This window comes from Chlorocebus sabaeus, chromosome 12 (genome assembly GCF_047675955.1).
Source record: "Chlorocebus sabaeus isolate Y175 chromosome 12, mChlSab1.0.hap1, whole genome shotgun sequence".
Classification (NCBI taxonomy): domain Eukaryota; kingdom Metazoa; phylum Chordata; class Mammalia; order Primates; family Cercopithecidae; genus Chlorocebus; species Chlorocebus sabaeus.
Window position 1 is genome coordinate 22,561,741 of NC_132915.1, and position 16,867 is coordinate 22,578,607.

At 40.4% G+C, this 16,867-nt stretch overlaps 1 protein-coding gene across 4 annotated transcripts in view; it reads left to right on the forward strand.

Annotated features, from left to right (window-relative positions):
* Nucleotides 1-2,227: 2,227 nt before the first annotated feature.
* The window catches only part of CARNMT1 (carnosine N-methyltransferase 1), a 45,723-nt gene continuing 31,083 nt past the window's right edge, over nucleotides 2,228-16,867 (forward strand). The window contains exons 1-3 of one of the 4 annotated variants that reach the window (XM_007969523.3): nucleotides 2,228-2,682; nucleotides 13,033-13,228; nucleotides 14,060-14,223. In XM_007969523.3, coding sequence (XP_007967714.2) covers nucleotides 2,255-2,682; nucleotides 13,033-13,228; nucleotides 14,060-14,223 — 788 coding nt within the window. In that variant the 5' untranslated portion in view covers nucleotides 2,228-2,254. Of the gene's footprint in view, nucleotides 2,683-2,716; nucleotides 3,158-3,178; nucleotides 3,261-3,300; nucleotides 3,646-13,032; nucleotides 13,229-14,059; nucleotides 14,224-16,867 lie in introns of those variants that run through there. The other 3 variants (XM_037998497.2, XM_037998495.2, XM_037998496.2) reach the window with 3 other exon arrangements.

A 16,867-nucleotide genomic window follows, 5' to 3' on the forward strand; every position in this document is an offset into this window, starting at 1 on the left:
AAGATCACAATTGAGTTTAAAGTTGAGCACCTTCATGACACAGACTGTAAGACTTAACAAGTTAGGAAACAGAGTCAAGCAAGTCTCTGCACATGACATTAATTTGAAAATGTTTATTGTACCTCCGAGGATATTGCAAAGTATGGAGCTGAGTATCTTTATCCATGACATTCCGGCCTTCATCAATTAGGTCATTGAGACCTATATCAATACATGTAACGCATTACATGTATAACTTGTGTGCATGTGTCTATGAGAACAGTATTAGAAACAGTTACTACTATGAGAGTTTATACATAACTTCCAAACAATTAGTGTTTGGAAAAACAGACATTAGATAGAAAATCTGGAAGAATTGACAAAGAATTGGTATATTGTGTCTGGAGAGGAACATAGTTGGCTAGGGACGAGGTAAAGCAATTATTCACATTTGGCCGAGTGTGGTGGCTCATGCCTGTAATCCCAGCACTTTGGGAAGCCCAGGTAGGTGGATTGCCTGAGTTCAGGGAGAGCAGCCTGGGCAACATGGTGAAACCCCATCTCTACTTTAGTATTTTTTTTTTTTTTTTTTTTTTTTTTTTTGAGACAGAGTCTAACTGTGTCGCCCAGGCTGGAGTGCAGTGACGCGATCTCGGCTCACTGCAAGCTCCGCCTCCCGGGTTCAGGCCATTCTCCTGCCTCAGTCTCTCGAGTAGCTGGGACTACAGGCGCCCGCCACGACACCCGGCTAATTTTTTGTATTTTTTAGTAGAGACAGGGGTTTCACTGTGTTAGCCAGGATGGTCTCGATCTCCTGCCCTCGTGATCTGCCCGCCTCGGCCTCCCAAAGTGCTGGGATTACAGGCGTGAGCCACCGCGCCCGGCCAGTACAAAAATTAGCCAGGTGTGGTGGCGCATTCCTGTAATACCAGCTACTCGGGATGCTGAGGCAGGAGAATCGCTTGAGACTGGAAGTCAGGGAGGTTGCAGTGAGCTGAGATGGTGCCACTGCACTCCAGCCTGGGCGACAGAGCGAGATTGTCTCCAATTCATATTTGTAATCCTTTGCACTTTCTTTTTGAATTTTGAAACATGTATTACTGCATTACTATTAATAGACTCACATTTTAGAAAACTTTTATATAAAAATGTTAATATAAGTCATTTTGAGGGTTACTTTTATTTCAACTATTAATTTAAATTATGAAAATATGAAGCCACTTCACTTTCAATATGACTGTAACTTTTTAACAAACTTTGTGGTCACTGGGCATATTTAACCTTTTGAATAAAGCGATCTTTCCCTTTTATCATTATTTTGTAAGACTCATTTGCCAGGTGGTGGATTAACTTGAATAGAATAAGTTATTTCTTAAGAATAACTTAGTTATTTCCCAAGAGCCACCCTTAGATGCTGGTAGGTGTCACGGTCTTCCCAAGACCAGCTGCTGGATAGAAAGTCCTCGCATTTTCCTCATCTGCTGCCATCCTCAGTAAGGGAGGAATTAGGACTGCCGCAAGCCCCTAAAGACAGGAAAGATGGGACGGGCGCGATGGCTCACGTCTGTAATCCTAGCGATTTGGGAGGCCAAGTGGGGTGGATCACCTGAGGCCAGGAGTTCCAGACCAGCCTGGCCAACATGGTGAAACCCCATCTCTACTAAAATTACAAAAATTAGCCGGGCGTGTTGGCGCGCGCCTGTAATCCCAACCACTCGGGAGGCTGAGGCAGGAGAATCGCTTGAACCCAGGAAGCAGAGAGGTTGCAGGGAGCCGAGACGGCACCACTCACTGCACTCTAGCCTGGGCGGCAGAGTGGGGGAAAAAAAAAAAAAAGAAAAAAGAGTGAAAAGATGGCGCTCACTCCCCACCCCCTTAATTAAAAATAGGAATTTATTTAGGAAGCGAATTAAAACTTAAATTAGGATGGATACAAGACGTTCCTTCTAGACTTTCTGAAATAAAAATTCCTAATAAATTCATCAAAGCCAAACTTTTCCTTTTTGCCTTGCCCTTCTTTGCTATTGCCTGGGCCTGCGTTCAGCTTCCCGCTCCGCAATCCGGCACTCGCAGGCTCTTAAGTCCCACCCACGCGGCCGCGCACAGGTAACTGCGGCGCTAGCCCCACCCCACCTACGAGCTCCTCCTCCGTCCACCTCCCTAGGGCCTCGGCCCCGCCCTTGGAAGCGTGATCATGACGTCAGCACGCTGTCTCCGAAGCCCGGCAGCAAATGAGCGCAGACCGCACGGGCCCTCCGCGTACCGCGGCACACGCATGCGCGTTGGTTCTGGGAGCCCTGAAGACCTGGCGGAGCCCAGCGCGGATGGAGGCCTGAGGGTGGCGGGGGCGGAGCGCGCCGCGAGCTGGGGGCATGTCCGCGGCGGGCGCCGTCTAGAGGAAGGCCAAGCAGCCGCCACCACGCTGTCGGTCGCGGCGAGACGCAAGCGAGCCAGGCCGAGGGCCGCGGCGGCGATGCAGCGACGGCGGCGCCCTCCGCCACCCACCTCCCGGCTGCCCGAGGGCTGCGGGGGAGGCGGCGGTGGGAGCGAGGAGGTGGAAGTGCAGTTTTCCGCTGGGCGTTGGGGCTCGGCCGCGGCGGTTTCGGCGGCGGCGGCGGCGGCCACGCGCAGCACCGAGGAGGAGGAGGAGAGGCTTGAGCGTGAGCACTTCTGGAAGATCATTAATGCCTTCCGCTACTACGGGTAAGGAGCCCGTGGCGGACCCCGGCCCAGACCGTCGGGGCGCCCACTGGTGGCGGCAGACCCGCCGAAACGGGGGCGCTCGCCGTCCCGCCGCCACGCCTCCGAGGCGTCGGGACCCGGCTGCTGCAGCTGACCTCCGGGCCCCGAGTCACCTCGCACCACCCCAGCCCCTCCCGGCCCTGCACACCCGCGTGTCCGCCGCGCCGTCTGCTGCACAGCCTCGTGTCTTCTGACCTCAGGATCAGATTAGCTCTCCTGCCTCCGTCCTCTTAAAGGTTTGGCTTTGAGGCCGGTGGGGGTGACCGGAGAAGCGCTGTAACAATTTCAGATAGAAGACGATGGTGGTAGAATCGTCCACTGCTGGGCTGATTGGTGTGTGTGGTCGATGTCCTTCAAACTGAACACATGGAGAGCCCAAGTTCACCTACGCGTGGGATGCTGTAGGACGTATTTTCCCAAACTGTTACCAGTGCTTGTAAGAGCAGTTTAAGATTTCCACCCACCCCTTCTTTGGCGCTATGAACGCACTTGCACACTTGTGTGAGCGATTGAATGATGCTGCTCAGTATCTTTAACTGGTGGGTGATTAAGGGCGGAAGTGGTCCTGATATTCTAAAATTTGCTAATTATTAGGAGAGAAATGAGAGAAGTCACAATAAGAGCTGCCTTTACGTTCTTTTTTCCTGCAAAAATGTGTCTAATTTTCCCTGCTGTGCTAGGCACTGTGGTAGGACCTTTTTAAGTACACTCCTCATTCATAAAACCAGCTCCCTAACTTCCACGTTTCTTCTAGATAGATGTAAAAGTAGTTTAATCACAGAATTATAATTCCAAGAGCTGAAAGGGACTTAACTGGATTTTCAGGTGAAGATAACACTTTTATTCACGTAAGAGATATGAGTCCACCGGTGACTATGTTCTGAGTCTGCAATTGGAATCAGACAGACATGACCTCCTACGCAGGTAAACCTGTTCCCGTAAGTGGGTTCCTGCTGTGATTTATGCAAACTTTTTAAATATTGTTCATCTCATGTATTATATTTGTTTATATAAATCTCTTGCTTTGCTGTGACCTCCTCAAGGGCAGGGGCTGAGTCTTACTTATTTTTATGTCACTAGTGCTTGGCATATGTTGTTTAAGCTCTATTTTTAACAAAACAAATGGTAGCAAAGAAATACATTTCTCATTCCCAAATAGTCTGTCAAGTTTTTGACGGATAGTTAAATTGGTTTACTAGTCTGAATTTAGAAGCTTGCTTAATGAAAGCTTAAAGTTATTTGGAATCTGATTGTACATGTGATAGGAACTTTTGAACTTCGAAGATCTTGATGAAATAATTTACTGATTAAACCCAGAAATAGGGACCAGGGACAGCATTACTTTACAGAGCCCAAAAGAGGAGTTTGGATATTTTATTTCTCCGGATTTAGTAGTAACAGAGGGAGCAAGGCAGACCATCAGAGAATTGAATTTGATGCAGGAATTGTGACTGAAATAACCATGCAGTTAGGGAAGGCAGCTAACATCAGATAGCTAAGAGTGGGAGATACAGAAAAGTCTGGTACATTTTGCTCTTGAAAAATCTAGAAAGAATATTGGGAAATGTTTTGGGAATATAGTGGACCCATTTAGTTAAGTGTGTAGTTGTACTTACTTTTAATATATTAGGACCAATTTAAAATTGATGTTTGTGGGTAAGAATGGGATGGGACTTTATTGGGGTAGGGGTTGATCAGGAACAGAAGTGTGGCAATATAGAGAAGAGTTCTTGTGTGAATATTCTAGTGTTTGTGATACTATTTCCTATACTCAATTCTTTACTGGTGTAATGTTGGATTCAGGACATCTCATTTTTTAAAAAAATCGTTTTTATTTGTATATACTCTCTTGAAGCACTTCATATACTTGGACTGAAAATAGTATAACATCAAAAATATGCTTTTTAAAATCTCACTTAAAGGCTAGGGGTACAGAAAACTTACGTAGCAGAAAACAGTGGATTGTTACATTCTAATATTTTGTGATCTTCTAGACTTAAACTGCATGTAGCCACTAATCATATCTGGATAAATTTAAGCTAAAATTAATCAGTATTTAATAAACTTTAAAATTTAGTTGCTCAGTTTTACTACCCACATTTCAGGTGCTCAATAGCTACATGTGGCTAGAGTCTGTTGTATTGGACAGTGCAAATAAAAGCTTTTCCATTATCGAAGTAGATTGTGATGGACAATCCGGTTCTACACATTTAGCAAGTACAGTTGACCCTTAAACAATATGGATCTGACTGCACGGGTCCATTTATACACAAATTTTTTCAAATAAACATTGGAAAATTGTTTTGAGATTTGCAAGAATTTGAAAAACTTAGCAAACTTGCATAACCTAGAAATATTGAAAAAATTAAGAAAAAGTTATGCCATGAATGCATATGTGTAGATATTAGTTTATCATTTACTACCATAAAATATACACAAATCTATTATAAAAAGTTAAAATTTATCAAACCGTACACAAACACAGATCTTACATGGAGCCATTTGCAACTGAGATAAATGTAAACAAGCAAAGATGTAGCATTAAATCGTAGTTGCATAAAATTATCTGTAGTAGATATGGTACTACTGTAATAATTTTGTAGCCACTTGCTGTTGCTTTTGCAGTGAGCTCAAATGTTCCCATTATCTGCTTGAAAAAATCACTCTGCTTTTGTCTGTCCAGTAAATTGCCTATAGCAGTAAACAGATTTCATCAAACTTAATGCAATACCATAAACCTTTAATAACACCATGGGTCCCATATGAAGTGCCACTGGTGATGCTGGAAGTGCTCCCAAGAAGCAGAGAAAAGTCAAGACATTACAAAAAAAAGTTGATTTGTTCCATATGTACTGTAGATAGAGGTCTGCAGCAGAGGTTGCCCGCCAACCCCATTTCAGACAGAGGATTTATCTTGTAGTCAAATAATGTAAATTTACAGTATTGATAAATGCAGTGCAGTAGTGTAAATGTATTTTTCCTTTCTTATGACTTTAATATTTTCTTTAGCTTTATTGTAAGAATATAGTACGTAATAACATACAAAATATCTGTCAGTTGTTTATGTTATTGGTAAGGCTTTTGGTCAGTAGTAGGCTATTAGTAGTTAAGTTTTTGGTGAATTAAAGTTGCTTGTGGGTTTTCGACTGCACAGGGGGTTGGTGCCCCAACCCAAGTATTGTTCAGGGGTCAACTGTACGTCCAGATTTTGCAGGGATCAATTTTACTGGTATATATCTTTTAGTTAATACATAGGAGATTTAGATAAAAGCTCATAAAGCAAGGAATGTCTTTTGATTAATACTTTCTAATGGGTTCCAATTTTGTGATTCCTACAGATTTTGCTTAGATGACATTCTGATTAAGGTAAAAATGGGTATAGCTCATTTGTATTGAATAGCAAAAGTTAGTTTTATAACCCAGTGTTGTTATGAATGAAGCACCTTAGCACATAGACAATACTAGAGTTGAAAAGCTGAAAGTCTTTTCAGAAACTTCTTACTTTTAGAAATAACAGGATGAGATTTTTAAATATCGAGATTTGGAGCCGATTTTTGCAGGTGAGGATGTGGATAGACACAAAGCAGTAAGCAACTTGCTCAGGGTTACACAATCCAGTTGTGGTAGAATCTGACCTAAAATCCAAAACTGTTACCTAAAATTTTATGGTGCATTAATGCAGAATTATACTAGTAAGACACATTTAATGTTAGGTATTTAATAAAGATTTAAAATGAATCAAGACAGGCTTTATTTCTGACAAGTTATGTTTTTTTCTATTTGGATTTCCCAGAGTAGTTCAACTAAGTGCAGAGGAATGGGCCTATGACCATGGCATTTAGCTCAGACCTGGTGTGGGCTCACCCTGATGACAGGTGACTAAATCAGAGTTGAGGTCACTGCTGACACCAGCTTTCTAGAGAGAGTTGGAGGCAGAGATACCACCATTGAGGAAAAATGGCTATTAAGTTTACTTTCTCCTCTTATCAGCAAGAGGATGTCGCCTCCTGATGCTGACTTAGTTCGGAACCAAGGAGAGTCTGATTTTTGTAAAATACTCCTTCAAAGCAGGTTTGACAGAGTTTCATAAAAGGGCCAGGCAGTAAATATTTTAAGCTCTGAAGGCCAAGTGGTCTCTTGTTACAACTCATCAACTCTGCCCTTGAATGGAAGGAGCCTTAGGCTTTGTGTAATCAAATAGTGTGACTGTGTACCAATAAGACTACAAAAAAACCAAGTAGCCAGTGGGCCCCTGCCTTAAAGCAATACCGATAGGGTAAGCATGTGCAGGATAGTGAAGTTAGCCCCAGTTATAAGGGTATAGTAAGGATTGGACTATATTCTCAACTTTAGTAAGATCCCACCTATTTTAAGAGTCACTGGTGGATGTATGTTATGGCAGCTTTGCACACCAGTAAGTAACCAGGGGTTTAAGAATCTCATCCTGCTCTGTGTAGTTACTTCTGTATCAAGAATTGACAGCTCTTCTAACCAGTCTATAACTCATCTCAACTCACCCTTGCAATCTTGATACTACTTGGTAATAAGTAATCTCTGTGGAAAACCAAAAGTGGCACCTGTGGGAATGTAACTGAACGTTTATTGCTTTTTACATATGCTGAAGTACAGAGATACTGAATAATGACCAGGATGACACTTGTGTTTTAGAAGAATTCATCTGATTAGAGGTGGGGCGGGAAGGGCAGGGGAGGAGTTAGGAAGTAGAATTGGAAAGTATCCTGGGCTTATTGATTGATTATGGGACTAGGAGAAGAGACATTTAGGATGACTCCTTAATTGCTTTTTTTTTTTTTTTGAAATGGAGTCTCGCTCTGTTGCCCAGGCTGGAGTGCAGTGGCACGATCTCAACTCACTGCAACATCTGCCTCCCAGATTCAAGCGATTCTTCTGCCTCAGCTTCCCAAGTAGCTGGGATTACAGGTGCATGCCACCATGCCTGGCTAATTTTTTGTATTTTTAGTAGAGACAGGGTTAGCCAGGATGGTCTCGATCTCAAACTCCTGACCTGAGGTGAACTGCCCACCTTGGCCTCTCAAAGTGCTGGGATTACAGGCGTGAGCCACCATGCCCAGCTGATGACTCTTTAATTTCTAACTTGGGTGCATTTGTTAATATTAGCCATGAAGGAAGGAGTGCAGGTTTTTGTGGGGCATGTGCTAAGTTCACTTTGGGTATGAGTTTTGAGGTGTGGTGAGAGGGAAGTTGTGGGGCATCCAGTGCCCAAGAGTAAACACTAGGAAGAAAGGCTGTTCAGTCTGTTGACGGTGAATTGTAAATTGTCAAAGCTCTGCTGTTTGCCTAACTTGTTGTGGCCATTTAGTTCCTTTAATGTCATACTCTGTTGTTAGGAATGTAAATTGATGGAGTCTTTCTACACATCATTTTATATCAAGAACCTTAAAAATACTTACTTCTGGCCAGGTTTGGGGGCTCATGCCTGTAATCCTAATACTTTGGGAGACCGAGGTTGGCCGATCACTTCAGGTCAGGAGTTCGAGATCAGCCTGACCAACATGGTGAAACCCCATCTCTACTAAAAATATAAAAATTAGCCGGGCATGGTGGTGTGCACCTGTAGTCCCATCTACTTACGAGGCTGAACCAGAAGAATCGCTTGAAGCTGGGAGGCAGAGCTTGCAGTGAGTTGAGACTATGCCACTGTACTCCAGCCTAGGTGACAGAGTGAGACTCCATCTCAAAAATAAAGTTTTCCTGCTCACCTGGTAATTCTGTTTTCGAGAATTTATGCTAATTTTCCCCCTAAATTATAGACAGATTTTGAATACAAAATGTTCATCATAAAAACAGGTGAGTGTCTAAATGACCAGTAGTTGGGAAATAGCTAAGTAACTGTTGGTTACGTAAGATGGAATGAAGAACATCCACTTTGTACCCCACAAATATATACAATTTTAATTTGTCAATATTCAGCTTAAAAAAAGTAAGATGCTAGATTACTTTTTTTTTTCTTCTCTATTTTGGAGACAGGGTTTTGCTCTGTTACCCAGCCTGTAGTGCAGTGACACAATCATGGCTCACTGCACCCTTGACTTTCTAGACTCTAGCAGTTCTCCTGCCTCAGCCTCCTGAGTAGGTGAGACTACGGGCATGCACCACCACACCTGGCTAATTCTGTTTTTTCATTTTTTTTGTAGAGATGAGGGTCTTGCTGTATTGCCCAGGCTGGTTTTGAACACCTGGCCTCAAACAGGCTTCCCACTTTGGCCTCCCAAAATACTGGGATTACTGGCATGAGCCACTGCAACTTTGTATTAAGCAAAACAGAAATGTGCCAAAAGGTTAGAAGTGGTTCCCTCTAGAAGAGGAATTATTAGGCCTTCTTTCCCTGAGTACTTTTAATTTCTACATTTTTCATACTTTGAACATTTTAGTAATATAAATGAAATATACCTACTGTTTTTTTGAATAGGTGTATATATACTATATACTACATATACTATTTATACTATATATATACTATATATACTATATAGTATATATTTATACTATATATACTATGTATATAATGTGTATATATAGTATATTGAACAGTAGGTATATGTGTAATATATATATTTTGAGTGCTTGCTGTGTTTTCAAGCTATTGGGCTAAATCTTTTGAGTACGTTATTTCCAATGAAACGCTGTCTGGTAAGCAGAGGAACATAATGCTACCTATCTAATTATGGAGACGTTTCAGAATAATCAGTATTAACTGACTTGGTTTAGTCCTTGGCATTTATTAAATCTCAATAAATGGTAGCTTCCATGGTCACCTCGTTGTTCATTCTTTATCTTGCTTCTCTACATGAGAGAGTTGCACAAAGGAAGGAAGTAGTTTTCCTGGTGTTGTGGCAAATAGGTGTTATAACCCGGATTTCATCCCTGATCTTTCTGACTTCAAAGCTCATTATTATACTCTCCCCAGAGGGGGATGTCAGTGGAGCTTCTGCCAACTTGATCTCTTCACCTTATCCCTAAGGGCCCCCACACCAAGCCACCACACACAAGCTTGTAAAAACGCGACCAGCGAGGTTTTTGCTTGTTCGTCAGGATCTTCTTCTGAAGTTCATTACTGTTTGGCAGTTGGAATAATTTGGCAGAGGGTAAAAATAAGAAAATTGTTTGGATGAATAAAGATTTAAGAAACCAAACAACAAAGGTTTTGAAATTGAAAATGAAAATGAAGGCCGGGCACAGTGGCTCAGGCCTATAATGCCAGCACTTTGGGAGGCAGAGGTGGGTGGATCACGAGGTAAAGACATCGAGACCATCCTGGACAGTATGGTGAAACCTCGTCTCTACTAAAAATACAAAAATTAGCCGAGTGTGGTGGCACACGCCTGTAGTCCCAGCTACTTGGGAGACTGAGGCAGGAGAGTCGCTTGAACCTGGGAGGGGGAGGTTGCAGTGAGCTGAGATCGTGCCACTGCACTCCAGCCTGGGCAAGACAAGACTCCGTCTCAAAAAAAAAAAAAAAGAAAATAGAAAATGAAAAATACTTCCATTTTTATTTAATACTGAATTAATACCAAAGAACATTTAAACATACACACATATATATAGATATAAAATGTAAGGAATGATACAGTGAACACTCATCAATCACCTAGTTTTTAAAAAAATTATCCTGTCTCTTTCACCCTCAGAATCATTAACCTGAATTTTTACTTCTTTACTTTGTAGTTTTTCCAGATATGCTTAGTCCCTGAATAATAATATTTAGTTTTCTATGAAATGCAATCATACATTATGTCTTTTCCTGCAATTTTTTTCAACAAATGTATATGTTCTTGAGTTTTATCCAGATGGTGATGGGAGTAGCCAGTTTCTGCCCAAATATATTTAGAGGTTTGTTCTGGGCCAATATGATAGTGACCCCAGCCTGTGGTTACACGATCTCAAAGGACCCTGACAAAGTGTGCTCCAGGTGGTCAGGTTACAGCTTGGTTTTATACATTTTAGAGATACAGGATTACATGGAAGGTATATATTGATCTCACACAAAAGGCAGGACGTCTTAAAGAGGGGGTTACAAGTCATAGGTGGGTTTTAAGGATTCTTCAGTTGGTACTTGGTTGATAGAGGTAAGCTATGGTAAGTAGAAAGGAATGCCTGAGTTAAGGGACTTGTGGAGGCCAAGGTTCTTGTTAAGTTAAATGAAGCCTTCTAGGTAGCAGCCTTCAGAGGGAAGAGATACTAAATGTCACTTTTTAGACTTTAATGTTGTCAGGCTCTCAGTTAATCTCTCCTGGATCCAGGAAAGGCCTAGAAAGGGAAGGCCTGGTTGCATTCATGGAGATTCTCCACAGATGCACGTTTCCCCTAGGAAACATGGCTTTGCGGGGCCATTGAAATCTGTTGGCCCTGTGGCAGCCATTTCAAAATGTCAAAGAAATATATTTTAGGGTAAAATATTCTGATTTCCTTCTGAGCCTGCTATTTGTCATAAGATGCCATACCAGAATCAGGTTGGAAAGTAAGCCACATTATATAGGGTTAATAAAAAACCTGTCTAACAAGATTTTATAATTTGTAAGGCATGATGCCCCAGGCCTCTTAGTGAGGAACCTGGAGAAGAGAGAAAAAAAAAAGATCAGTGTTTAGTCCTTACATATTATTGTATGAACTGTAATTTACTCATTTTGCTGCATTCCACTGTATATACTGTAATTTCTTCATTCTACAGTAACTATATGATAATTTCTGATAATAGACCTTTGGGTTGTTTCCAGATATTTTGTTACTTTTTTTTTTTTTTTTTTTTTTGAGATGGAGTCTTCCTCTGTCGCCCAGGCTGGAATGCAGTGGTGCAATCTCGGCTCACTGCGACCTCTGCCTCCTGGGTTCAAGCGATTCTCCTGCCTCAGCCTTCCAAGTAGCTGGGATTACTGGTGGGCGCCACCATGCCCAGCTAATTTTTGTATTTTAGTAGAGATGGGCTTTCACCATGTTGGCTAGCTAGACTGGTCTTGAACTTCTGACCTCAAGTGATCCGCCCACCTTGGCCTCCCAAAGTGCCAAGGGATTACAGGGATGAGCCACTGTGCCTGGCCTGTTTGTTATTTCTGACAGTACTGTGAGAAAAATTGTTCATATTTCATGGGGCCCATTTCCAAGAGTTTCTAGGAGTATAATTACTAGGTCATAAGGCAAGTACTATGCTAAATTGTACTAGGTAATACTCTAAATTTAATTTGCCAAAGTGGTTGCACTAATGTATGCACTTACCATTAGTGTATAAATGTTCTAATTATACCATATTTTCACCAAAATTTGATATAGTCAGGCTTTTAAATTTTGGCCATCTTGTCAATGTAAAAATAATATACTATGAGTATATATTTAACTTTAAAAAATGATGTTCTTATGGCCAGGCGTGGTGGCTCATGTCTATAATCGCAGCACTCTGGGCAGCCAGGGCAGGCAGATTGCATGAGCCCAGGAGTTTGAGACCAACCTGGGCAACATGGTGAAACCCATCTCTACAAAAAAATACAAAAATATTAGCTGAATGTGGTGGCGCATGTCTGTAGTCCCAGCTACTTGGGAGGCTGAGGTGGGAGGATGACTTGAACCTGGGAGGCAGAGGTTGCAGTGAGCCGAGTCTGTGCCACTGCATTCCAGCCTGGGTGACAAGAGCGAAACTCCCTCTCAAAAATAATAATAGTAAGTAAATATAAGTAAAAATGATGTTCTGTTTTCTGGTTTTATGAATAAGTAGTCCCCAAAGTGACCTTTGGGGTCATTTTTGGAATGCAAATTGTGGATATTGTTAAGTAAAACACTATAGAATTTCAATTTTTGTTTGCTTGGTAATTTGTAGTATATAAGATCTTCTGTGATATTTTTAAAAATTCGACTTGGTTTGCTTTTAGTTAATTTCAGGACATTTTGTATGTATTATAATTTCACAGCAGTATTTATTTTGCTACTTAAAGATGGAAAAATCTAAAGCATTAAGCTGGTTTTGCTGAAAATTTAAAGTTTAGTACACAAAAATAAATTAATTGTACATCAGTCTTCTTTTCCCCCTTCTAATTGGTGCATATGTTTACTTTTACTAGTGATAAACCATTTGTATTTTGATGCTTAGAGAAGGATTTGTAATAAAGTAAAAACATATACAACTTTCTAAGTTAATGCCTTTTTAAAAGCCAAGAGATTGTAAATGATAGGACAGTATCCAGCGTAAGAAGGAAATAATTGTACAGAAAGACAACCTTAAAATAAGATTGGCCTCTGGTGAGAATTCTTTTGCGAATTTAAAAAACACCTTTTATGTTTTAGCACCAGTATGCATGAGCGAGTGAACCGAACAGAAAGACAATTTCGATCACTTCCAGCTAACCAACAGAAACTACTTCCTCAGTTTCTTCTTCACTTGGACAAGATCCGGAAATGCATTGATCATAATCAAGAAATACTACTGACCATTGTGAATGATTGCATACATATGTTTGAAAATAAAGAATATGGAGAAGATGTATGTGAAAGTTTGTTCTATTTGTGTTTATTTTAGGGTCAGCCTCTGTATTTTGAGGTCTTTTAATCTTTCTGGATTTCATTTTTAGATCTGGCACAGGCTATTTGCTTTACTCAGAAAGTTATAACTTAAATGTTCAGTCATTTGATTAGGCTTAGTAGAACAGTATGCCAGAGACTGGATCTGTTCGCTGGTTTTCCTTTTTTAAGTACTAATATAATTGTTGGGATTTTGATGCATTTTGACATAATGTTCGGTTTTGGGATATAAAGTTAGTGACTTAAATTTTTAAAAGCAACTTTACTAGCTAGAAATTAACTTCCCTTGCTTAACTCATATTTTTTCAGTGTCTTGTATCTATTGCTGTTCATCTTTTATTGTAAGAAATTATTTTCACTTATAAATCTCAAGGGACTGGCAGTACATAGAAACTGAAGTCCTCTTTTTGTATCCACAGGATGGATACAGTTGGGCCACTCCAGTGTGAGCCTCTCCATGCTGCCCCATCAATGACCTGGAGGGACTTTCTTCCCTCTCTTAGAGAGGATGTTCAGTCTCCATAGCAGCTCAGTGTGGTCCTCTCCTGAGTAAAGACTGCTTAATTATATGGTGGTTTTATGATTAATGGACCTTAATCTTTTGAGGGTAGCAGTGAGACCACCAAACTCTTTTCATTTAGGATCTCAAGCTGCACTTGAACCCCGGTTGAGGTGAGAGGCTAGTGATTTATCCACTAAACCACCTATATAGCCCCTTAGTAGCATGTCTATTTAACCATAATAAAAGTGGATTACTCTCTCAGAAGCTAATTGATGTCTGTTTTTTAAACAGGGGAATGGAAAGATTATGCCAGCATCTACATTTGACATGGATAAGTTAAAATCCACATTGAAACAGTTTGTGAGAGACTGGAGTGAAACTGGGAAAGCAGAAAGGGATGCCTGTTACCAGCCAATCATTAAAGAAATTTTAAAAAATTTTCCAAAAGAGAGATGGTAAATAGTACCTTGTTTTTAACCAAGTTTTTAAAGTGTATAAACACTTTTGTTTCTTGATAAAATGTTTCACAGTCTTGCTTCATTGTTAGAGTTGCTGTGTGCCTGTATGTTTCACATGTGTAAGTGTTACATTTGTTATTGGATACTCTGTGTGAGGTTACAGTTATTATTTTGAATAATTTTTGTGCTGGTGCTTAGGGGACATTACTTAGAAATTAAATAATAAGGTTAGATGGAAAATTATCAATGATGTGTATCTTTTTATAATTTGCTTTATGTCGAAGCAAAAAAGTAAACTTTTAATTCCCCTCATTGTGACATAGTTGTAAACAAGTGAGGGACCTGTACCTCTGAGCAAGCAGAGATTCTTAACTTTTTTGTGCCCTGGAACCATTGGTCAGTCTGACGCCCATGGTCTGCTTTTCAGAATAATTTTTTTTTTTTTTTTTTTTTTTTTTGAGACAGTCTCACTCTCTTGCCCTGGCTGGAGTGCAGTGGTGTGGTCTTAGTTCATTGCAACCTCTTGCCTCCTGGGTTCAAGTGATTCTCATGCCTCAGACCCCCAAGTAGCTGGGACTGCAGGCTTGCACCACCACGCCTGGCTAATTTTTGTGTTTTTGGTAGAGACAGGGTCTCACCATGTTGGCCAGGCTGGTTTCGAACTCCTGACCTCAAATGATCCGCCTGCATCTTCCTCCCAAAGTGCTGGGATTACAGGTGTGAGCTACCACATCTGGCTGGCCCAGAATAACAATTTTAAGTGAATAAATTTAAGTGCATAGGATTACAAAGTAAACAGTGATTTTGAAATAGTTATCAAAATATTTAAAAAGTAAATTTGTGACACATTTTTTTAAAATCATATATCACTTTAAATACAATTTAACTGCAAGTGTAATTACTGTATTATGAAAATGCTGAAAGGGATATACACTGTTTTGAGAACCTCAGCTAATGTGAAGTGAAAATATATGTGACTTCTCTTCCTGATAAAGTCAGAGGTATTGCTAAAACTGTTGTTTGTTGCCTGCATCTGTAATTAAGGAAAAAAAAATCAGTTTCTGAAATTAAAATGTAATTTTTTCCCATTCTCTTCAAAGACTCAGTGAATTCTATCCACAGACCTCTTGATGGATAGACTTTAATCCACCTAACCTCAGTCCCAGATTAGGAACCCCTGATTTAGGAGTATATATTTAACGAAAGCTACTGGATGGAATTCAGTCTTATTTAAAGATATTTTAGAGCGGCTCCTTTTCCTCCTCTCCTTCGCCTCCTTATTGATTGACAACTTTACATTTGAGTATATGCTTTCAGAAATTTCAATACATATGTGTCTCTTCTCTCTTTTTTGTTGGGACATTTTATTTTATTATTATTTATTTATTTATTATTTTTATTTTTCACTCTTATTCCCCAGGCTGGGGTGCAGTGGCACTGCGCACTGCAACCTCCGCTTCCTGGGCTCAAGTGATTCTTGTGCCTTAGCTTCCCGAGTAGCTGGGATTGCAGACACCTACCACTATGCCTGGCTATTTTAACTATTTCAAAATAACTTTAAAATTACAGATAAGTTACATGAATTATATGGAGACTTCCTGAATTCACTTATACTTTTTACCTGAATTCACCAGTTTTTAACATTTTGCCACATTTGCCTTTATTGTTTCCTCTTCCTTCTTCTCTCCCTTCCTCTTTCCCTTGCATTATGTATATGTCTGAAACCATTGAGGAAATTTAACCCTGAATACTGTTATGTAATTTACAGTCTACATTCAAGTTTCATAATTTACTGTGGTTCATACTGATAACTCTTAATTCCAATCTCAACTCTATAGGATTCTCCTTGGTTTTCCCTCTTCTCACTTTGCTTCCAACAACATCAGTACATTTACTTATTCGCCCAGTTGTCTACAATACGCACAGAATGGTTTCAGAATTGCTTCATTCATACCTCTGTGAAAAAGAAACCTACTAAAAGGAGTTCGGGATTTGTTAATAGTTATTTTTCCCTTAGACAAGGTGGTATAGTGAATTTATTCATTGCAATTTACCCAAATTAGCTCTCCCTTCAATCCCCAGGCCCCTAGTGTTTTATCCCTTCCCTTTATTCTATACCCCATTTGGATAATCAGTATCATTGGCATCTTGTTTATTCATCCTTTTATTCTTTTTTTTTTTTTTAAAGAAAGTAAGTAGATGTGTTTTTTTTCCTCTCTCTGTCTCTCTCTTTTTTTTTTTTTGACACAAAGTGTTGCTCTGTCATCCAGGCTGTAGTACAGTGTTGTTATCATAGCTCACTCTAGCCTTAAACTCCTGGGCTCAAGTACTTCTCCCACCTCAGCCTCCCAGCTAATTTTTTAATATTTTTTGTAGAGACAGGGGTCTTGCTATGTTGAACAGGCTGGTCTTGAACTCCTGGCCTCAAGTGATCCTCCTGCCTCTGCCTCCCAAAATGTTGGGATTACGGGCATAAACTACCATGCCTGACTTTTTTGTTTTTCTTTATAATTACCCCCTTTGGTCATCCACAAAAGATAGTGTACCATACATTTATTCTGTACCTTGCTTTTTTCACTTAGTGTCTTCTGGAAATAGCTATACTATCAGTTCATAAAGCTCTTCAGTCATTTTTTTTTTC